This window comes from Populus nigra, chromosome 17, assembly GCF_951802175.1.
Source record: "Populus nigra chromosome 17, ddPopNigr1.1, whole genome shotgun sequence".
Taxonomy (NCBI): Eukaryota; Viridiplantae; Streptophyta; class Magnoliopsida; order Malpighiales; family Salicaceae; genus Populus; species Populus nigra.
The window spans coordinates 500495-522340 of NC_084868.1; the positions used below are offsets into that span (position 1 = coordinate 500495).

At 35.5% G+C, this 21846-nt stretch overlaps 2 protein-coding genes across 5 annotated transcripts; one reads left to right on the plus strand and one right to left on the minus strand.

The window, feature by feature from the left end:
• Window positions 1–1966: 1966 nt before the first annotated feature.
• LOC133677341 (transcription elongation factor TFIIS-like) lies at window positions 1967–5625 on the minus strand. The gene is made up of 3 exons (XM_062099319.1): window positions 5467–5625; window positions 5144–5324; window positions 1967–3133 (listed from the first exon to the last, which is right to left on the minus strand). Exons 2-3 carry the CDS (start codon window positions 5306–5308, stop codon window positions 2246–2248), a joined length of 1053 nt encoding a protein of 350 aa, XP_061955303.1. The 5' UTR covers window positions 5309–5324; window positions 5467–5625; the 3' UTR covers window positions 1967–2245.
• A 3726-nt stretch (window positions 5626–9351) lies between these two features.
• Window positions 9352–20066, plus strand: LOC133677217 (phospholipid-transporting ATPase 1-like). 4 transcript variants are annotated; one of them, XM_062099115.1, is made up of 9 exons: window positions 9352–12077; window positions 12531–12870; window positions 13036–13783; window positions 13955–14078; window positions 16004–16223; window positions 16838–17296; window positions 17388–17685; window positions 18649–18932; window positions 19689–20066. In XM_062099115.1, exons 1-7 carry the CDS (start codon window positions 10277–10279, stop codon window positions 17587–17589), a joined length of 3894 nt encoding a protein of 1297 aa, XP_061955099.1. In that variant the 5' UTR covers window positions 9352–10276; the 3' UTR covers window positions 17590–17685; window positions 18649–18932; window positions 19689–20066. The 4 variants fall into 4 exon arrangements, with proteins under 4 accessions (XP_061955099.1, XP_061955098.1, XP_061955096.1 ...); XM_062099114.1 differs by lacking the exon at window positions 19689–20066 and adding an exon at window positions 19064–19385; XM_062099112.1 differs by lacking the exon at window positions 19689–20066 and having other exon boundaries at window positions 9352–9785; window positions 9880–12077; window positions 18649–19035.
• The last annotated feature ends 1780 nt before the right edge of the window (window positions 20067–21846 follow it).

The following is a 21846-nucleotide window of genomic DNA, read 5'->3' on the forward strand; positions in this document are numbered from 1 at the left end:
CATCATTCATCGATCGGTGAAGGCACAAAAAATGTCACTAATGATGGGCAAATAAGCCAGGAATTCTATCTGGGCATGGGGCTTGGGTTTGCAACAAGATTCTAGGCAGTCTTTGCTCTACAGTTTTTTGCTCTACAGACCATGGAGACATGCCTTCTTCCTTTTCACAACCCATATTCAAGATTGGCTATACGTGAAAACTGTGTTGAATATAGTCAGGTTGCAGAGAAAGCTTTGGAACTAAAAGGTAATTCACCTATTTTGCTTGTGTGGATGCATGCTAGTACTTGTTTGAGCAATGAGTGCTTAGCTCATCAGTACTCTCTTACAATAGGGGGATTGAAGTTTTTTTCAAGTCCTGCTCCTGTCATTCAGAGAATCAAAAAACCTAACTAACACGAAATTTAATTCCTTGCACTTAGTATCTGTTTTAGAATTGCTTTATTATGTTCAAGATACCATCATAGAACTTATACTTTGATATTTCTCAAATTAAGACCTTCTTTCAAAGAAATTGCTACAATATATGGGAGTTGTTTCATATAACTTGATTTATGTTTCCAGCTGGGCCACTGCATCCACGACGGCATGATCTTACTAAATTGAAGAAATTGCTACTCATGGACCTTGCTAAGCTAGATACAAGAATAAGAAGAAACTAGCCGTACGCCTGCAATGCTAGATAATTTTGTTGTATGGAGCTTGATGTATTGTGCTAACCAAACAGAACAGTTTGTGGTTAAGAAGTAGCCCTGTGCCTACAAGCCACCTATGAAATATTTGCTCATATTGTTGTGGCAAGCAAAAATGTTCTGTCACTCATCCTTATGCGCCATTATTAATGTATTATAACAAATGCTACATGGACTTGGATTCCCCTGTCCTGTTCAAAACTGTTCAGGATTTTCTACCTCATCTTTAAGCATTGTAACAAGGAAATCAAATTTCTAATGATCTATTTTTCTCGAGATACTATAATAAGTTGAACTCTGTGTGCGTTGTTTGCACTTGTCGATTCCTTTCTTATACTTGATATCCTAGTGCTATGGAACCTGCGGCACGCAAGTATGTTCAGGGAATTCATCTCAAGAACATCGAGAATGTCTTGGCAAAATGATTTTGGTTGTGTTAAGGGTTCATGATTTGTCAGCTCACCTTACTAACAACGACAGCAAGTTTTATTGTGCGGCTTTTGCTTCTGCTTTGGTTATGCAGTCTGCTTAACAAAATTGTTTGGAAAGCTTGAGGGTTTTTCAGGTATTGCACTCGAAGTTATCCAGCAAAATATTTTGGTTGCGACTCTTGTTGTGTTTCATGTTCTGCCTGTAAAAGCTTTAGCAGCAGCAGCTGCACCTATCATGCCTGCAATTATTGTATCGCAAACCCCCAATATGGTGATGATAGCCTACTGCATGCATGGCGCAACTCCTTTTAAATCCCAGAAAAAGCAATCAAGAAAATGTTCAAAAGACAGGTAAATGGATGGAGAATTTTCCAGCTACTGTTAGTGGCACAGGATTAGCTTTGAGAAAAAAGAGGAAAAACATTAGGAATGTGACTGGGAAAGTACATACAGAGGAGACACTGTTGCCTGGTTTTTATGTTATCTACTATAAATCTTTATAATTAATGATCTTTTAACATGTTGAGCACTATGAAAATCTCTCTTTTTTATACGCTCCTGGAAGTTCTTAAAATCTCACACTATCGCTTGGGGAGGGACTCTGCCTGGCATTGCCAGCAGGCTTGTCGTAAAAAACTCCATGAGCACATTCAGCAAAACTTCTGCAAGCGAACAGAAAAAAGAGGCAACGGTGAGGGAAAACAGATGCACAAGAGGGGACTAGCGCGTTAACAAAGAACGGATATAGTGGCTGCCTTTCATCATATCCTTGTATAATGTCATCTAGGTCTAGGCCTTTCTTTTTATCCAAAGAAAAGTAAATAAAACGAAGAAAAGCTTCAATTGTAAAACAACAAATAAAATTACACTAAAATAATAAGTTGAGTTAACCAGAATGTTCCAATCTCAGGTCTGGCTAAAGTCATCAAATGACAAGACCAGAAGCCCGGACGTACCTCAAAACAAAATGTTCCTGCAGGCTACAGAAATGGAAATGAATGAAATACACTGCCAAATACCTAAGACAACCAACTGAAATGATGACTCAGTTATAAACAGGAGCTTCCCAGATAACCAGCTCCATACCTGTTCTACAGAAGAGCAGTCCTACCTAAGATCAGATTAGCAGAACTTCCAGTGGTTGTTACAGTTTACACATGTTACATAAGTTGTCATAGGTTCATCGGCACTCCTGGTCTGCATCTGATAGTAAGTGCACTTGCGCTGTCCACAACGACCACACTTAAACTGATCAGTTGTGGCTTCCGCTTGACCACCTCGTTCACAATCAAACAATGCTTTCTCTTTAATTTGGTTATTCTCACGTTTCCGTTGTTCACTTGCCATTTCTTCAGGGGGCATTGTAACAAGCCTCTGTGGTTGAACCTGTCCAAGAAGAACTTTTCTCCTCAAATCCGGGTTGTTTTGGTCCTTGATGTTGAACATTATGGATCTGTACTTCATTTTTTGAGCTCCATTTGACCGACCCAGCTTTTCAAACATTGCAGATTCTACTGAGACAGCAACTCGGATTGGGTCACATGCCTCTACTTCATCCCTAATGTCCTCATCAGCTTCACTGGCAACTTTGGACAAAGCCTCTGCAAGAAGTTCACGAATTTTGTCGCGTAAAGCATCATTGCATTTAACCAGTGTCTTCAGCTTTGGTGGACCAGTAGGTGCTTGTGATGGTTTCTTCACACTTGAAGTCTGGATTTCCTCCTTGCATGTCTGCGCAACCTTGACAGTCTTATCCTGATCCATCTTCTCAACTTTGACAGTTTCTGAGGTTGAAACCTTTACCATACTAGTCTTTTGAAGCTTCTCAACTTTGACAGTCGCTGATTTTGATACCTCAGCAGTTACTGAACTATTATTGTCAATGCTACCATTTTTCTTTCTCATAGTCTCATCAATGACTATCTTTTTCCACTTCTCAAGCAAGTCAGAGGCCACAGCTCGGATTTTATCCTTAGGATGCTTTGCAAGGGGTCGAAGTTTTTTCCCAACCTGAGATACATAGAGAGGCACAATGTCGTAGGCAGTCCATCAAGCATACCAACATAGCCACTTCAATCACAAGTTTAAGGTTAACAAAAACAAAACATGAAAAGTAAAGCAATTGCAGTACAAGAAAGCAGAGTACAAGTCAGTTGGAAATGAACCAAAAACATAACGAGCTTCAGAAACATAATTGTAAAGCAACAAAAAAAAGAAAAAAAACCTATACTAAGAGGTCAAATAAAATGGCATCTAGCACTCATTGACATTGTTTTCTAGTCTAGATCTACATGGACTGTATTCATGCAAGATCCATTTCTAATAGATATCAAACCTGATGTCCACTTTGCCAAAGTAAAGATAGTGAACAACCAAAGTAGGTCCAAAAGATAAGACAATTCAACATGATTTGATGTGCAAGTAATGCATCAAAGGAACTATGTAACAATTTCAATATCCAATCCCAGAACAACCAATATTACACTTGAGTACTACAAATATCTCTCCATCCAACAAAACAACCATATAATAACTAGATTAACTACTTCAATTCAATTTTTGGCTGCCTGTTGTACAACATGGAAAAGGGGGCAAAAAGTTACGAAAGAATGCAGAGATCAGGTTGGAAGATACTTCAGAAACTCATGGAATTGATTGCTATAGATAGACCATCAACATGCAACTGCACTCTTTTCATGCATTGCAACAACAAATGCATGTTACACAATATTGCTTGAGTTGAGTATGTATGGTTGAAGGGCAAACAGCCCAAACATCTCACTGAGTCTCCACAGAATCTATCTCACTCCATTCCATACTTAATTACTTGATTAACAACACTTGGCAATTAGCATGACATACTAATATCAATTGGACCCAAAAAGTATAGAAAATGAACTCCTTTCTACAATATATTAAAAAAATCCTAAAATTTAAACCCACAAATGAACAAAAACAGGAGATAGACACAAAAAATTACCTGAGTAGAGTCTAACAAAACTTGATAGAGCAATTACAGTGAATGAAGATAGCAAATCATATTGAGCTGGGAAAGTACCAAAAACTGAATTCAAATACAATGGCATATAATTTCCACTAGCATTGTTTCTAAGGTGGATTTCCATGGATTATCTACAACTAGATCCACCACCATTTGACACCAAAGCAGACACCTACTTTTCCAAAGTAAAATCACTGGAACAACACAATTAGGCAAGCAAAAGATAACATTGCAGCATGATTCAATATTCACACAAGGCACCACACATGCTTTACAAAAATTCAGTCCATCAAACAGCCACACAATCTCTATCCTGCAAAAGCAACTCAACTCTTGGCTACCAACCAATAAACTGAAATCAAGGGAATGAAAGCCAACATCATGCAAATTAAGATAATCCATTGATTCATGAAACTTATGATTCCAGAGAGACATCAAGCACAGCACCGCTAAGCTTTTTTTTACATATTGCATCAACAATTAAAGGTATGTGACACAATAATATTGCTGGGGTTGAACATATACAGTGTAAGAGGCAACATTGGTTCCAGATGAAACTAACAAGATTTCAATTCATAATCCTTGTAAGACTTTTCATATTTCAACCCATTCAAGGTTAATTCAAATTACACCAAAAGGCAACAAAGAAAAAAAAATCGAGATCTAATTCCTTGCTCGAAATAAAAGTTTACTACTTTTTTCTCTTTCACTAATCTATCACAAAAAAAAAAAAGAAATAAAAAACAAAACACCCCCAGATTCCATAATCCAACAAATCATCCATAACCACGTCCAAACCCTAATTTCACAACTCTAATCAAATTCTTAAATTAAATCAAACTCCGTCCAGTTCAATCAATTCCATGCTTAATCACTTAATTAACAACTAAAGTCACAATCTAACATCGATTGCACCCCCAAAAAAACAAGATTTTAACTCGTTTTACACAAAATAAACAAAAAAAAAACTAAAGTTAAATCAAGTAAATAAAAAATAAAAGAGACCCTTCATTAATTACCTGAGTGGAAACCAGAATTTCACTGGTAACTTTAAACTTCCTGAGCTGTTTCAACGAATCAACACACCGAGACACCTCCGGTCCACTAGACGACGTGTCGTCATTGAGAGAAGCATCTGCAGCTTTCTTTGCTTTATCAAATAACTCCACCAACTCCCTCTCCATTCTCAATTGATTCTGCCTAAAAACACACAAAAAAAAAAACGAATCAAACTTTATGAATTATTTCTTTAAAAAACAGTATTAAATTGACAGGTAGGTGAGATTACACCCCGATAAAAAAAGGAGATATCTGAAAAAAATATAAAATCTTTGAACAGTACCAGGATAAAAGGATCTATAGAGTGGTGGGTTTTTGATATTTTTGACGGCGGGTGTAGTTTAGAGAAGCCCCTGTCTGTCTCCAGAGGCCTTGGCTTTGGGGTTTGAAGATTTCTATGATGTGTTTTGCTGTGGTTATTTGCTAACGACGACACATATATAGGGAGATAATGAGAGAAGGGTGGGAAATAGGTATGAGCAAATTATAACTTGGTCCCTATAGTTGTATATAAGTAATTATTTAGTATTTCCAGTTTCATAAATTATAAATATCACCCCTATATTTTTAGATTTGTTTATGATTTAGTCTTTTCTTTTCCAATCCTATGTTATTAGGGAAATAACAATGAGATATTATTTGCATTATGTAATCCCATACATTAATACATACTATTTATTAATATTTTATAAACCAATAGAAAGCTCATGTCATGAGCTTTTAATCCAAGATGCATATTGAATATTTTTTTGGTAAGATGTAATTAAGAGCAGGAAAAAAAAGATCAACCCATATTAAGATCCTTCAAGTTGTTCAAAAATTATTATAATAAAAGAGTTCACCTATGAATTATTTTATTCTTTATTGCTGTTCAATTAAGGCATGTTTCTTAATAAAATTAAAAAAAAAACAAATGATACAAAGTACTCTTAAAAAAATCAAGAATAATTAAAATTTTAAATTCAATAGGCACCAGGGAATAAAATATATCATATACTTTCTTCTAAAAAGATTATTACCTTTTGATTTTAGTTTTGGGATAGAAATTTTCTAAATTCGTTTTTAGCACACAAATAAGATTGTGGTGATATAGACAAATTCAGACTTGTTTGTTTTTACAATTCAAAAGTATTTTTGAAAAAAATTAAAAAATTGTATTTTTTTTACTTTAAATTAATTTTTTTTTCTAGATCATTTTGATGCGCTGGTATTAAAAATAATTTTTTAAAAAATAAAAAATATCATTTTAATATCTTTTGAGCTTACATTGCACTTACTGAATCTAAAAATATGTTTTTATGTAATCTGATCAACTATTTATATAATTTTTCATCAGCTTAATTTAAATAAAAACACAACATCACTATAAATAAGAATAAAATATTTCAAAAATATATGTATAAGATATATTCATTTAAACTTTTTTAAGATACTTGAATTTTGAAAAAAAAATAATTGAAACATAATAAGAGTTTATATGAAACATATTTCTAATTCTATGAAATAAATTTTGAAACAACTCAAAGAGCCTTGAAATTAATATTGATCTGACATCAAAGATATTTTTCCTATTCTATATTTAATTAAAAAAAAACACGATAACACACATATATATTATTGGTCCAATGAAACATCTTGTGTGCCTAGTCATATTCTATATTTGATAGAGGTCTTTGCAATTAGTATGTGATTGAGCTTCAAATGTTTTTAAACCAAAATTGCATCAATTTGGTTTTTATTATAGTCTTTTTTTACAATATATAAAATGCATCCCCAAGTACATATTCATATTTAATTTAATGTGGTGAATAATTTTGGATGCAATTCATGAAATAAACTTTATTTTAATGCACATAGATTAATACAAGAACATCGCCTGGTCATAACAAAAGAAAACAATACCCGGCCTCAAAAAAAAATAATTTTCTTCGTGCTTATTTTAGAAAGAGAAAAATAAATCAGACCAGTTTATATCGCAAACATTTTGCTACGAACAAAACAAAAGTTTTTTTTTTTTAAGTATTAATTTTTTTTGAAAACTATTGCATATTACATTACAAATCACAAAATGAACTAAAACTCGTGGACATTTTTTGCAAGAATCCACAGTGCTATTTCCCCCCTTTCTTTAATTTTGATCATTGATATTTCTTTTTCTTGAGTGGATTATTTTATAGTTAGGAGTAAAAAAGTCACTGAATTTTAGAGAGTAGAGAGAAAAAATTATATGTTAATATTGATTTCAGCCATCAAAATAATTAATTTTAATATTAACAGATTTTATTTAGTGAAAAGATTTTTACCGGGGTTCTTTTTCACCTTTAAATTGCCCAAGAGAGTATAATCTCGAAAAGTTTTTGAAATTCCTTGTTTTTGGATTGTTTAAAGGTACAAACAAATTTGTTTAGGTTCTATGGTTTTTTTAGGTTAAAAAGGTTGAAAATTGATATCTAGGTGTAAAACACCCCTGCCGTGACTCCTTTTGTGACCTTTTAATTATGAAAATTTAAGTCGCTTGCTGTTTTTCCCCTTCAAAACAAGCTAGTGAAAACAATATGTCACCCACCTCTTAAAAAAATAAAGTAATAAAGGCCTAGGTGTGCAAAATAGGTTAATAGACTTGCGCATCTCAACTCTTTTTTTTATTAAGGCCTAAACATTGTCGGCCTTAATAAACATCTTATTGGTGTTTAATTTTACAATCTTAAATAACACATGTTGTCATTTATAAACATTTATTTTTATTGTTATTTTTTCTGATCGTCCAAATTATTTTTGAACTCACGAAGTCGATCGATTCATGTAAGGTTAATCCCTACACGATTTAAAGTTTTTTTTTTCTAATAAAAAACATATTAGCAACACCTTTTTTTTTATGTTAAAGAATTGATCAAACCTACAATATAGCACAAGCCAATATACCTAAAACTCAATGGTTGAAAAAAGGGTTCTTGTCAAGATGCGACTTGTTAGTCCAAACAAAGACATGTAGTTAGAGGTTTGTCCACGAGTGATACAAACTTGTTCATGAGCATTCCATGCCTGCCTATGAACTATAATGATTTTGATATTAATCCCTGCACGGGCATTACAAGCTCTCGAGATAAACAAGATAGAGTAGTGCAGTTTGAGATCCGTCCACGAGCCAAGATAATTTTTAGATGTAGTTAGACTATATACTTTAACGTTATAAGATTTATAAATTTAGTTTAACTTTAATAAATGTTACGTGGATTCTTATTTTTTTTTGTATGAGTAATAAATTAGGCATGTTATTTTTTAAAATATTCTCTGATGAATATTAATATTTTAATTTATTTTTTTTTACACTGCTAATCTCAAAAATATGCGTCAAAAATCATAAGCAATTACAAAGGGTACAGCAAAGGAAAACATCAGAGGAACAAGCAGCCTTCTCTTTCTGTATAACTTAACACAGAAAACTTGTTGCCGCCGCCCATGTCCCCTGTCGGAGGAGGAGGAGGAGGCTCTATTCCGAGTAAAATAATACAGCAAAAAGAGATTTGGAATCCTCTGCATCACCACAAGATCTAAGATGTACTATTGTACTCTCTAAAGCATCAACGGCCAAAATGCATGGAAGAAGGGAGGAATTCTCCAGCAGGTATCAGACAAACCTTGCTGACTTTTCAACACATCGTCTGCTCAGGGCACTGTTTTTAACGTATTATGTTATAATGTTTTAAAATTATAAAAAAATAATTTAAAAATTATTCAACACAGAAACAATTATACTAAAAGAGAGAGAGGACAACCCCAGAATCTGAAGGGCCTCTCTCCCTGTACTGTCAAACGTCACAAGACAGCAACCCATGACACTGCACAGGTCACCCTTCTTGTCATGTGCCCTAGCCCTCTGAATTCCTAAGACCATGTCCTGATTAATCTTGACCACTCATTATAATACACGTGTACGGATACATTATACGTAAAGCCCATATAAAAACTATGATGTACTCTTCTTATAACTCGACCGTTTTAAGAACCGGGTTAAACTAATACTAATCTTTTTTTTTAATAATAATAAAAAAACTTAATAAAAATATTTAACCAAGATGTTCCATACTCTTTTCGAAGTCTATCGTGGAACAACCATGTCTCCTTGTATATAGGAAAGAAACAGGAAGAAAAGAGAAGGGGGGGGGGGGGGGGGGGGGGAGGAGCGGAGGGAAGGTAAGAGATTGTGGTTTTATATCTTGTGTTAGGAATAAATAATCAAATCGCATACCATCACACCATTTTATTCAATCGTTCTTTTCTCCCTCCGATTTCCTCGTTTTTCGTGCCCTTCTCTTCTATCTCCATCATCGGCCATCCCATCCGCCTCCCATTTCCTCTTTTCTTTCTTTCTTCTGACAGACAACATATAAATCATCGACCAAATAGACAACAAAAGAGACAACAACGACGAGAAACCGTCATTTATGGCGTAATAAATGAGAGATCTGACCCGTTTCTAACCACATTGTTTCTGTCTCTCTTCTGGCTCTGCCTTTTTTTTACCATCATTTACTATTCAGTGCATTCATCACCTTCCTTTCTCTAATCCCAAGACGATAAAACCCTTTCCCTTCCGCCCCGGTATATTAATCACATTTTGTTGTTTGTTAGCTGTAATGATGATTTTATTTTTTCGATAATAACTGGGGTAGCGTTGTTTCATTTGTGTTTTCAGTTTTGTCTTATGTGAGAGGGAAACAAATCAGTGGAGACTTGTTGGTATTGTCTGGATCGATCAGGGATCTGTCAACATTGGATTGAATCACAGGTTTTGTTATTTCTTGAAACCCCATTTGCTTATTTATCAACCCTGCGTTTTAGTTTCTCGGTGATAGAGGCACAGAAGAGGAAGGAGGGCTTGTTTGTGATAAAAAAGGGGTTGGAAAATTTTAGTAGTTTTTGGATGTTTGAGGTAGAAGAACGATGGGTTTGTTGTGGGTGTTAATGGTGGTTGCCAATCTTGGAAATGAAGTTTTGATTGGATTTCGATAAGGGATTTGTTTGTTAATGGTGACTGGAAGTGGGCAATGTTTTTTGTTTGATTCTCCAATGTGGTCATTGGAGGATTATTTATGACTTCTGACCAGGAATTGCCTTCATCTCTGGATAATTCTCCTGCATCCAGGCAGCCATTGCCTCATCCTTCTGGCAGTTTTGGTGCTTTGGGCATATCTCGCCCAGATGGTTCTTTCAATACTTCTATCCTCCATCTTGCACGAGGAGAGCCATTTGAGGTAGATTGTTTGGAGAATGATAAAAGCGAGGTTCGATTTGTTGGTGATACTAACCTCCATAGTGTGAACCCAGTTGGAGAAAGTTTCAATTCGGTTGTGACTACGAAGAGGCTCCACTCTCTCGACTCTGAGTTTTTTGAGGAAGTTTCATTGCAATGCGCCACGCAACCAAGCAAACACCTCGTATCGTGGGGTTCAAGTGCTAAGGAAATGCTGCACAACGACAATAACACAACCTTTTCTGCTAGCCTTGAGATTTCAAGGGATTCTGGTAACCTGGGCAAGCCTAAAGGGAGGAGCCGCCGGAAAAGTGTGCAGTTTGATGAAGGTGTGTTGCGGGAAGAAGATGCTCGGTTCATCTACATTAATGATCCGAGGAGAACCAATGACCAGTATGAATTCACTGGCAATGAGATCCGAACCAGCAAATATACTTTGATTACCTTCCTGCCAAAGAATCTTTTCATTCAGTTCCATCGGGTTGCTTATCTGTATTTTCTGGCCATTGCTGCTCTCAATCAGCTTCCTCCTCTTGCAGTTTTTGGGAGAACAGTGTCCCTTTTTCCTCTCTTGTTTGTACTTTGTGTCACGGCGATAAAAGATGGATATGAGGATTGGAGAAGGCATAGATCAGACCGCAACGAGAATAACCGAGAGGCTCTAGTTCTAGAATGTGGCCAATTTAGATCGAAGGAATGGAAAAGGATACGAGCTGGTGAAGTTTTGAAGATCAGTGCTGATGAGACGATTCCTTGTGACATGGTTTTGCTAGGGACAAGTGATCCTAGTGGTGTTGCTTACATACAAACAATGAATTTGGATGGTGAGTCAAACTTGAAGACAAGGTTTGCCAAGCAGGAAGCATCTTTAGCTGTATTGGAAGGGGGTGCAATTTCAGGGCTTATAAGATGTGAGCAGCCTAACAGGAATATTTATGAGTTCACAGCCAACATGGAGTTCAATGGGCAAAAGTTTTCCCTTAGCCAATCTAACATTGTTTTGCGTGGCTGTCAGCTGAAGAACACTGGTTGGATAATTGGTGTTGTGGTGTATGCTGGCCAGGAAACAAAAGCAATGTTGAATAGCGCAGCTTCTCCTTCCAAAAGAAGCAAACTTGAAGCTTACATGAATCGGGAGACTCTATGGTTGTCTATTTTTCTGTTCATGATGTGTCTGGTTGTCGCTGTAGGAATGGGTCTTTGGCTTGCACGATATGAGAACCAGCTTGATTATTTGCCTTATTACAGAAAGAGATACTTAACTCCTGGGAAGGATTATGGGAAAACATACAAATTTTATGGAATTCCTATGGAGATTTTTTTCTCATTTTTGAGTTCTATCATAGTATTTCAGATAATGATTCCCATATCTCTTTATATTACAATGGAGCTGGTTCGAATAGGACAGTCCTATTTCATGATTGGAGACAGGCACATGTACGACAGTAGCTCTAACTCAAGGTTTCAGTGCAGATCTTTGAATATAAATGAGGATTTGGGTCAAATACGCTATGTTTTTTCAGACAAGACAGGGACACTTACCGAGAACAAAATGGAATTTCAAAGAGCAAGTGTAAATGGGAAAAATTATGGGGGCTCTTTGCTAACCGCTGATCAATTGCTGGAAGAGAATGTTTCAGGTAGTAAATTCTGCATCACTTGATTATCAACTTCAGTACAGGATAGAGTTTGTTGTAGTCTTGCTTTTAGATCATGTATTACACCTTGAGAATATGTTGCACCCTTTGCCATTTAATCAGAAGTTGCGACATTGATGTATTGCACTGGCAGTCTATTATATTTCGGTTTTCCTTTATGGATTCAGGTCATTAAAATTCACCTCGTTTTTCCCACTATGTACTTGGTAAAATGTAATTCTTAATCTGAAGCTTGTCTATCATTGTTATGGTTTATATTGATCTAGCCAATGCATTATCATCGTATTTTGCATTTATCGTACTTACAAAGACAAAGATGATCGTGTAAATACTGTGTACTTTTCAGTTAGTGAGCTACTAGAATAGATTTCATCATCGTAATGCATGTTAGGATTTCATTTTTTATGATATTCCATTTTCCTTTATCATTTGCAGGTGCAACCACCAATAGGAGATGGAAACTTAAATCTACAATTGCTGTTGATTCTGAACTCTTGGAGTTGTTGCACAAAGATTTAGTTGGGGATGAAAGGATTGTTGCACATGAGTTTTTCCTTGCACTAGCTGCTTGTAACACCGTGGTCCCAATTCGTACTCATGATGGATTTTCTAGCTGCACAGACTGTCAATTTTTTGAGGATGTAGAAACCATTGATTATCAGGGTGAATCTCCTGATGAGCAAGCATTAGTTGCTGCAGCCTCTGCTTATGGTTATACTCTCTTCGAGCGAACATCTGGACATATAGTAATTGATGTTAATGGTGAGAAATTAAGGTACAAAATTTCTCCAGAGTCCACACTACCATTCTCTCATTATCATGCATTGATTGCTTTTCTGAAGAACAAAACTCAAACCATCTCTCCTGTCATTTGAAGATACTTTTTATTTCTTAGCAATGGAGAAAATGGTAATAAAGAGTGTTATTCTGTGAAATTTAGGTTTGGCGTGTTGGGCATGCATGAATTCGATAGTGTCCGGAAACGAATGTCTGTTGTAATCAGATTTCCTAACAATGCTGTAAAGGTGCTGGTCAAAGGTGCTGATACTTCAGTGTCAAGTATTTTAGCAAAAGACTCAGGAATCGATGATCGTGCCAGGCGTGCAGCAACACAGAGTCATTTGACTGAATATTCATCACAAGGTTTACGCACACTTGTGATTGCTGCAAGGGATCTTACAGAGGAAGAACTTGAGCTGTGGCAATGCAGGTTTGATGATGCAAGCACGTCTTTGACTGATAGAGCAGCAAAGCTACGTCAAACAGCAGCTCTCATAGAGTGCGACTTGAATTTACTTGGTGCAACTGCAATCGAAGACAAGCTACAGGAAGGTGTGCCAGAAGCCATTGAGTCCCTCCGGCAAGCAGGGATAAAGGTCTGGGTTCTGACTGGTGATAAGCAAGAGACGGCAATATCTATTGGCCTCTCTTGCAAACTCCTGGTGCCGGATATGGAACAAATTATTATAAATGGCAACTCAGAGAATGAATGCAGAAAACTTTTGGCAGATGCTAAGGCCAAGTGTGGTTTAAAACCATCGAATAAAGGAAGCCAATATTTGACATGCAACAAGAATGCTGAAATTGACCACCTTGAGAGGCCAGAAAGGAAGGAGGAAGCGCCAATATCGCTCATAATTGATGGGAACAGTTTGGTGTACATTTTGGAGAAAGAACTAGAGTCAGATGTAAAAATTATTTTCCTACATCTTATACAACATTTAGATTTGATTTCGTACTTCACTTTGTACTTTCTGGCATTTGATACTTTGAGTTCCATGTCTATATTTGTAGAACTTACCCTATTTGGTATAAATTTGATATTGTTAATAACCAGTTCTTTTATGATCTCCTTACAGCTTTTTGACATCGCAACTTATTGTAAGGTCGTGCTTTGCTGTCGTGTTGCGCCATTACAGAAGGCAGGGATTGTTGATCTAATCAAGAGCCGAACAGATGATATGACATTGGCTATTGGTGATGGTGAGTTATTTTGCAGAATTTTTATTTTGTAAGAAAATGTTTTAGCCTTGCTTGGAAAGGCAAGTGCAGTGTCCTTTGTCATGGAAAGATGACTTTAGTACTTCCCGTCCTCCTAGTATAGGGCAAGCTCTGTTCAGCTTGATTATTAGTTAGTTTTTTTTAGAATCTAAATTTTCGTGTTATGGTCTGGTTTAAAAAATTATACATTGTTTACACCAAGAAACTGGTTTTAGTTTGAGGATTTTTTTTTTTTCATTTTAATTAACTACAAATGTCTTAACATTTGAAATAAAATTAAAAAAAATACAACATCTGGTGTTTTGTGGTCCTACATCTTAGAATAACAACTAGGGGTGATGCTCCAACATCTAAGATCTGGATCAGTTTTATTTTAAGCTTTTTTTTCTCAATTAATTAACTACTAATACATGTCATTTGAAATTAAAAAAAATAGTGGGTCTCCATGTTTTGCGCGGCCCAAAATTTTAAGATAACAGCAAGGGGTAATGCTCTATCATTTAACATCTGGCTTTGGCTTGGTTTGTATCCTCTGTCCAGAATGTGGTGCTCAAATTAAATGCTATATGTATTTTATTACCTTACCCTGCAGCCGAACTCACTCCCTAGTCAGTTTTCTGGCCATATTGTCAAATGTCTTGCGTATCTGATTTTTCTAGTTTTTTCACTCTATACAGTAGAAGATTAGGAGGATATACACTTGTGTTATGGAAAGTATATTTGTATAGATTTTTGTCTCCCTTTCATAGGAAATAGTAGATTTTTTCATTGACAGACAGGAAGAATAGTGCTTTATTCAACCTTTTTTTTTAATCTTTTAGTGAGCTTAATGCCATACTAGGAAGGAAACATAAAGGGTTAATTGAATGTCACAAATCCTCTATTCTTGGTTGCTAGTTTCATATGTTAGAACTCATTTACTCACTTCAGATATTTGATGTTTAATAATAGAAAATTCATCAGCTCTGTAAGGGACATAAATGTAATTAGACTAAGAATATCAAGTATACCCTTTACAAGTGTTTTCTTTTCTTTTCCTTTTCTTTTAGAAGTGCCTTCCCTTATTCATCATAACTAACTATTTTAATACTCTAACCGCTTAATGGCCGTGAGAGGTGGTCAAGAGTAATCCTTAGGCCAAAAAACCTCTAGACAATGAGTTTAAGGAATCAGAGACTTGCAAATAGTTGATGTCAAATCCTCTTTCCAAAACTCAATTTCTCGTATAGTAACAATAGATTACCTGAATTTGTTGGTCAACTTTTAATCTCTTAGTCTCTACATTAGATGCATCTAGAATATTAATTATTATTTTTTTTAGGAAAATGTTGCAACTTTAGGTTATAATGTGTGCAACATCTTAGTTAGGTTTTCATGTTAGGGCAAGCTACCTCTTTTTGGTGCAACTCCTGTTTTGGTGGCAGCTGATATATGCATGAGACCATTTTCATTTCATATGAAAAATGTTCAATTGAGGGGTAGGAGTCTATAAAATTGCGCCTCTCTTCCTGATTCTTATCTCAGGTATGGTTGAAGGCACTATTGAAGGCTTCTTAAATAAGGTCTTTTAGGTTAAAATGTTTTTTCCTCGAAATTTTTTGTATTTTTGATATGATAACAAGGTATGTAAAACAAACAGGTTGTTTTAAGACAGACAGAAGTATCTAGATCCAGGAGACAAAGCAAGATGTAACTCACTATGAACTGAGATGGTTTGATATTTTAATTGTCGTTGCAGTTATTGATTATCCCTTGAAATTATTCAGAACCAAATCAAAGAACTCACCCTTAATTAAGCTGCTATTAATGGTTGAATGCTTATGTCTCTGAGCTATTTGTTTTCTTTAATCTGGATGCACAAACAAATGAATATTCTTTTACTCCCTCTGAATATTGGCATTTTGTAGGAGCTAATGATGTTTCAATGATCCAAATGGCGGATGTTGGTGTTGGAATATGTGGCCAGGAAGGGCGTCAAGCTGTTATGGCATCAGATTTTGCTATGGGACAGTTTCGGTTTCTGAACAGACTACTTTTGGTACATGGACACTGGAATTATCAACGCATGGGTTATTTGGTTCTCTACAACTTCTACCGCAATGCTGTTTTTGTATTGATGCTGTTCTGGTACACCTAAGTCCGTTGCCCTTTATTTCTTGATTTCTTTCTGTTTCATGCTTGTTCATGGGATAGCTTTCTGGTATTCATGGGGTTAAATCATGTAATAGCTTAGAATCAAGCTATTAATCCCCAATTATTTGCAACTACAAGGAATAAGACGTCATTCTTGGATGATATTGGCGCTTGTTATTTCCTTGCCATTTTTTGAGATCACTTTGCATAGTCTAGAAGATATCTGAAACAGGGTTCTATTCTTTGTTTATCCAAAATTTTCCCCCTCCACTCATTCTAATTTTAGGTTCATTGGCTGGGCCATGGTCAATTTAGAACTCCTTTCTCAGTAGGTTGATTGAATGTTTCTTTGCTTTTTAGTACCACTTCTACAATTCATGATTGAAGTCCTATATTGCTTGGGGTTTGTGTATCTGTTGTTCAAGTGCTTATCTTTGTGTAGAATTTACTTTGAATAAGATGTTTGTTTTGGAATAAATTCTAAACCATGAATTTGTCTTATCTTTAAAATTCTAAACTACGTACTCTTGTTTTCTTTGAATTGTATATTATGCATATCTGAGTTTGTGTCCTAAGTCACTGTATCTTTCTGTTTTTGGCACCTGTAGGTATATATTGTTCACAGCTTTTTCAACAACTTCAGCATTGACAGATTGGAGCAGTGTTCTTTATTCTGTTGTCTATACTTCTGTGCCTACTATTGTTGTTGGTATTCTGGACAAGGACTTAAGCCATCGGACACTGTTACGGTATCCAAAAATTTATGGTGTGGGGTATAGACATGAGGCCTACAATATACGTCTATTCTGGGTCACAATGGCTGATACACTGTGGCAGAGTCTTGTTCTCTTTGGCATACCTGTCATCGTTTATAAGGAGAGCACAATTGATATATGGAGCATAGGCAATTTGTGGACAGTAGCTGTTGTTATCATTGTCAATGTACACCTGGCAATGGATGTTCGACGTTGGGTTTCTATTACTCATATTGCTGTTTGGGGATCTGTGATCGTTGCATTTGCTTGTGTGGTAGTATTGGATTCTATACCTATCTTCCCTAATTATGGGTTAGTATTATTGGTGTCAGTAGAAGTATAAATTTTGCTTTTATTTGGGCTTTATTCACATAAGCTAATGCATGCAATTTTTCTTGGGCAGGACCATTTACCATCTGGCAAAGTCACCTACCTATTGGCTTACCATTTTTCTCACAATAGTTATTGGATTGCTCCCTCATTTTCTTTTTAAACTTGTACACCATCATTTTTGGCCTTCAGACATTCAGATAGCAAGAGAAGCTGAGATATTGAGAAGAGGACCTGATTATTGGGTATCAAAACCTGTTGGAGGTTCCAGTTGAGATGTAAATTACGTTGTGGAAATACACTTGAAGATGGCTCCCATCAAGTTATCCATTCTCTGGACTTCCTGTTACATGAAGCTGTTAAGTTCAATGGTAAGTGCATGCTTACTCTTAATTAGTTCACAGTAAAAGTGGTAAAAATTATCTGATGGTGCATTAATTTAATTTTGTTTTTCTTTTAAAAAATGCTTTGGTGAACATCTGAAGCCTTCCTTGTAGATGTAAAGGGAGTGCTGAGTTGAATTCATGTTGCCATGTAAATCAAGTAGATGTGGAAACGAGAATCATAAATTTAACTTTTTTGCATTGCCTCTTGAGGCGGGGTATCATTCAAAAACTCTTACTTGAATCATACTCTGGAATGATAAGGTTCAGATCGAAACCGAAGGGACATTAATCTGATAGGTTGTGACATTTGCCAGCCTTGAAGTTTTCTTAGCTTGCTTTCTTGTTTGAATTTGAATGACTTGACCTTCAAGGCATAAGAAGCTGAGAACTGTTATGGGGTCTTTTAATGACTAAAAAAAAACACAAGGTGAACTTTCTGAGTAGGGTTTCAATGACTCTGTATAACTCTTTAAATGGTGACGGCACAAACATCATTGTCATGTGTAGGCAGACTTAATCTTGGAGATAAATGCACGAGTTTTGAGCCATTGTTTTGAGCATAAAAAAACTGATTAAGTTTGAAATTTATTGGAAAGATTCACAAATGTTATTGGAAGGACAAGTTTTAAGTTTTAGATCAACAAGTTGCAAATAAGGGAACAACAATGTTTTTATGTCATGTTACCACTGCCAGGATGTCTGATTATAAATGATGTATACTGTTGTTTGCTATTTATAAGATTTTTGTTGAGTTTGTATATTATTGGACCCATCTACCCATAATAGATCCTATAACAGACATGTAATGGATATGACTTTTTTGTAGTTGATGTATGCTTGTTATCTTCTGTGTAAGTTTTGTTTGTCTTCTTGATGTTCTTCTATTCTTGTTTCCTCGAATGATTTGCACAAGTTGATTTTTTGCTAACATTGGAAACCAATGACCAGGCATTTGACAGCAAAGCAGCAGAACTGTGTAACAAATAAAAGGGAAGGCAGGATGGTCTGTGATGACTGGCTGGCACAAACAGAAACATTTCCATGATTTAGTAGGAGCTCATTGATTGAAAATAGGTGGAAAATGGCCTTAATGGATGGAGCTCAGGCAACTTAGTTGATATATATAGGTATCAGCAGAAGTGAAATTGCTTTTGTGGTAGTCAGAATTTAGAAATGATATCACAATGAAGAGGGTCTATGGACAAATGAAGAGAAGGGAGAGAGAAAATGAGGTATATAACAGTTCCATGTAAAGGTCAAGTTTACATTTTTTTGCTCACACTTGCCAAATGGAATGAGAAAAAGAAAGTGTTACCATGTTTTCCTTTCGCTCTACTTACTGCCTTATTTTTTCCTTTCACAGTTAAGAATTATGCCCTTTCCTTTTTCTCATTGAGGGCAAGGTATGACTTCCTTTTGCTCTCCTTTTAAGGGCCTCAACCTCAGTCAAACACTATGCTTTAAGCTGGGACCGGAAGAGAAGCCATTGAGGGAGAGTGAATGGAAAATGCCTAGTTATATTATTTTAAATCATTATATTTTCTTCGTTTACACTTGGTATGGAGACATAGTAGTGCTGTAACTATCCTGCCTATCTACCCTGCAGTCCCTCTCCCCCAAAAATCCTAATCAACCTTATATTAATCAATTACATTGAAGTGTTCATGGGTTGTGTTGAAAAAGAAGTGATCAATTTAATCCCTAATAAATTTTTACATTCTTTATGCTCACTGCTTCATCTTGGCCTAAGCTAAAAAAAAAAGGGTCCTTGCATTGACATATCAGGCTTCTAAGTGTAATCCTTGCTTTATGATCGGCACTCGTTGCATTCCATGAGCATAGCTGTTAAACTAATGGTGTTTTGTCGTTTTAACTTTGATTTGGTGATTGTTCAAATTGTGTCCGACCTCTTTTAAGGGGCATATTAGCTTTCCGAGACAAATATTTCAGTTGCTAACACGGTAGTTTGCCGCTTGAACGAGCTGTAGAGTTGTCCTGTGGTGCTCTGGGACCTAATATCCCAATAAGAAGGAACACATAGCAGGAAGAAAACCGAATTATTAATGAGGTCAACTTTCCATTCGAACCTCTTAGCAGCTACCTAATTTGTTGAACTGGTGTCTTCTTATAGTCTGTCTTTGACTGCTACCTTGATCTGAAATTTTTGTTTGGTTGATTGGTTTTCTTCTTCTTTTTGTCATTTTTGTTAATGGAGTCCTACATCATCTGGAGTCCATGTCAAGGCATGTACTTGAAGACTCTATACCATGTAAAATTGATTGTATCTGTATGCTAGCAGTTCTCATGTCCATGCTGCTTGAGGACAATGGATACTAATTAGTCAATTGGTGCCTACGGTTTTTGTCCTTTTTCCTCTGGTTTTCCATGCTACAGGTTTATAAAGATAAAACAATAGATAACAAGAAATTCTTTTAAGAAAATTATGAGCTACTGCATTGTGATCTTATTGAGGGATCCACAAGTAGGCTCCATTAGTCATGTGTATTTTTTAACCTTTAATTATTCTTTATTTTATAAATATTTAACATCCCTTGTTCTTCTTTATGGTACTCTTGAATTCTTGCCCACTTCTGTACCTAATTTTTTTTTCCCCGTATTCCAATTTGTTTGTACACTATCCTGGCAGTGCACAGACCTAAATGGAAACTTCGAGTCTCTTTACATAAAAGAAGGGGGGGGGGGGGGTGTGGTGTTGTGATAATTTTTATGTTTGTGATTTGAAAAAAATTATTTTATAAAAAGTATTTTTGATTGAGGTTGGCTTGATATTTATATATATTTGATTAAAACTGTGGTTGAAATTGAGGTTAAATAAAAAGTAATTTAATGTGTTTGGTTAAAAAAATAATTTTTAAATTGAGATTATAAAATTATATATATATATATATATATATATATATATTGATGGTTTTTAATTTAAATATTAGAGATTTAACTACTATTATTTTTTAAATAAAACATAATTAAAAATAAAAATATTTTTTTTAATTGAATCGGATCTGGTTCAATGCAATTAGTTTTGGATCAAATTCGATCCGGCCGGAATAGTGATCGGAACAATAAAAAGTAACTCTACTATGTACATGACTCTTCATTGTTCGCGGGATGTGAGGAAGCAGTTCTCGGCGGCTTTCCACAAAACTTGTAATTTAAATAAATTTTGAATGAGTTCACGTAAACAGTAAAATATGTTATAACATTATCAAACATTCAACATACATGTGAAGTTTATTCTAAAAGCAAAAGCTGCCGCGTGAAAAACGGCCATCATTTAGTCTCGTTCAACTCAACCAAGTTGAATTGATACGTTCTTAGAAAAGAAGATAAAAGGAGAAGGACACGTTTGTGGCTTTACCTCTAGTTTAAAAATCAGCAGAGAGAATAAACTAGTCTTCGCATGTCAAAGCTGGCTCGAGGAGAGTCCAATCCTTGCTCATGGGAGAAGAGAAAAAAAGTAAGGGCTAATATACTAAATGCAATGTGATGAGCTACTGGCTAGATGACTAGTGCTGCAGAGTCTGAATCATAGAGCTACAAGTTTTTAGGTGGTTAGCCATTGATAAATTTTATAATTTCTGATCTTTAAGTAGTGGTCTAGTGGTCAAGAAGAAAGAAGACATGTTCTTTTCCTTCATTTTTTTAAGCTCAAAACTTGAAGCTACCTGGTATTCATACGTACAGCATTACAAGGGAACAAATATATTGTAAACTCAAGGAACAAATCACTCTCACTTCTTGGATGCATCGTGAAATAATAATAATAATAAAAAACCCCTAATTATACTTTTTCTTCTTCTTCTTTTGATCTCCCTCGACATTATAAGGGAAATAATGCTTTATCTTGTAACTTATGGGGAAACAATTGGAATTTTTATTTTATTAAATCCATCTAATACAAGTATTATATCGATGTAAAGAATATATTTTTTAAATTATTAAAAAAACTGATTTTAATTGACGGACAGAACTAATTTAAGGATGTATATTTAATTTGTCGAGGCAAGAACATGTGCTGTCAAATTTATGGAAGGTTTGTTTAATCAAACTCTTGGTTAATACCAGTCAATAAAACGACAAGAAGGGGGGGGGGGGGGGGGGGAGCCTAAAAGCAGAAACACCATGAGC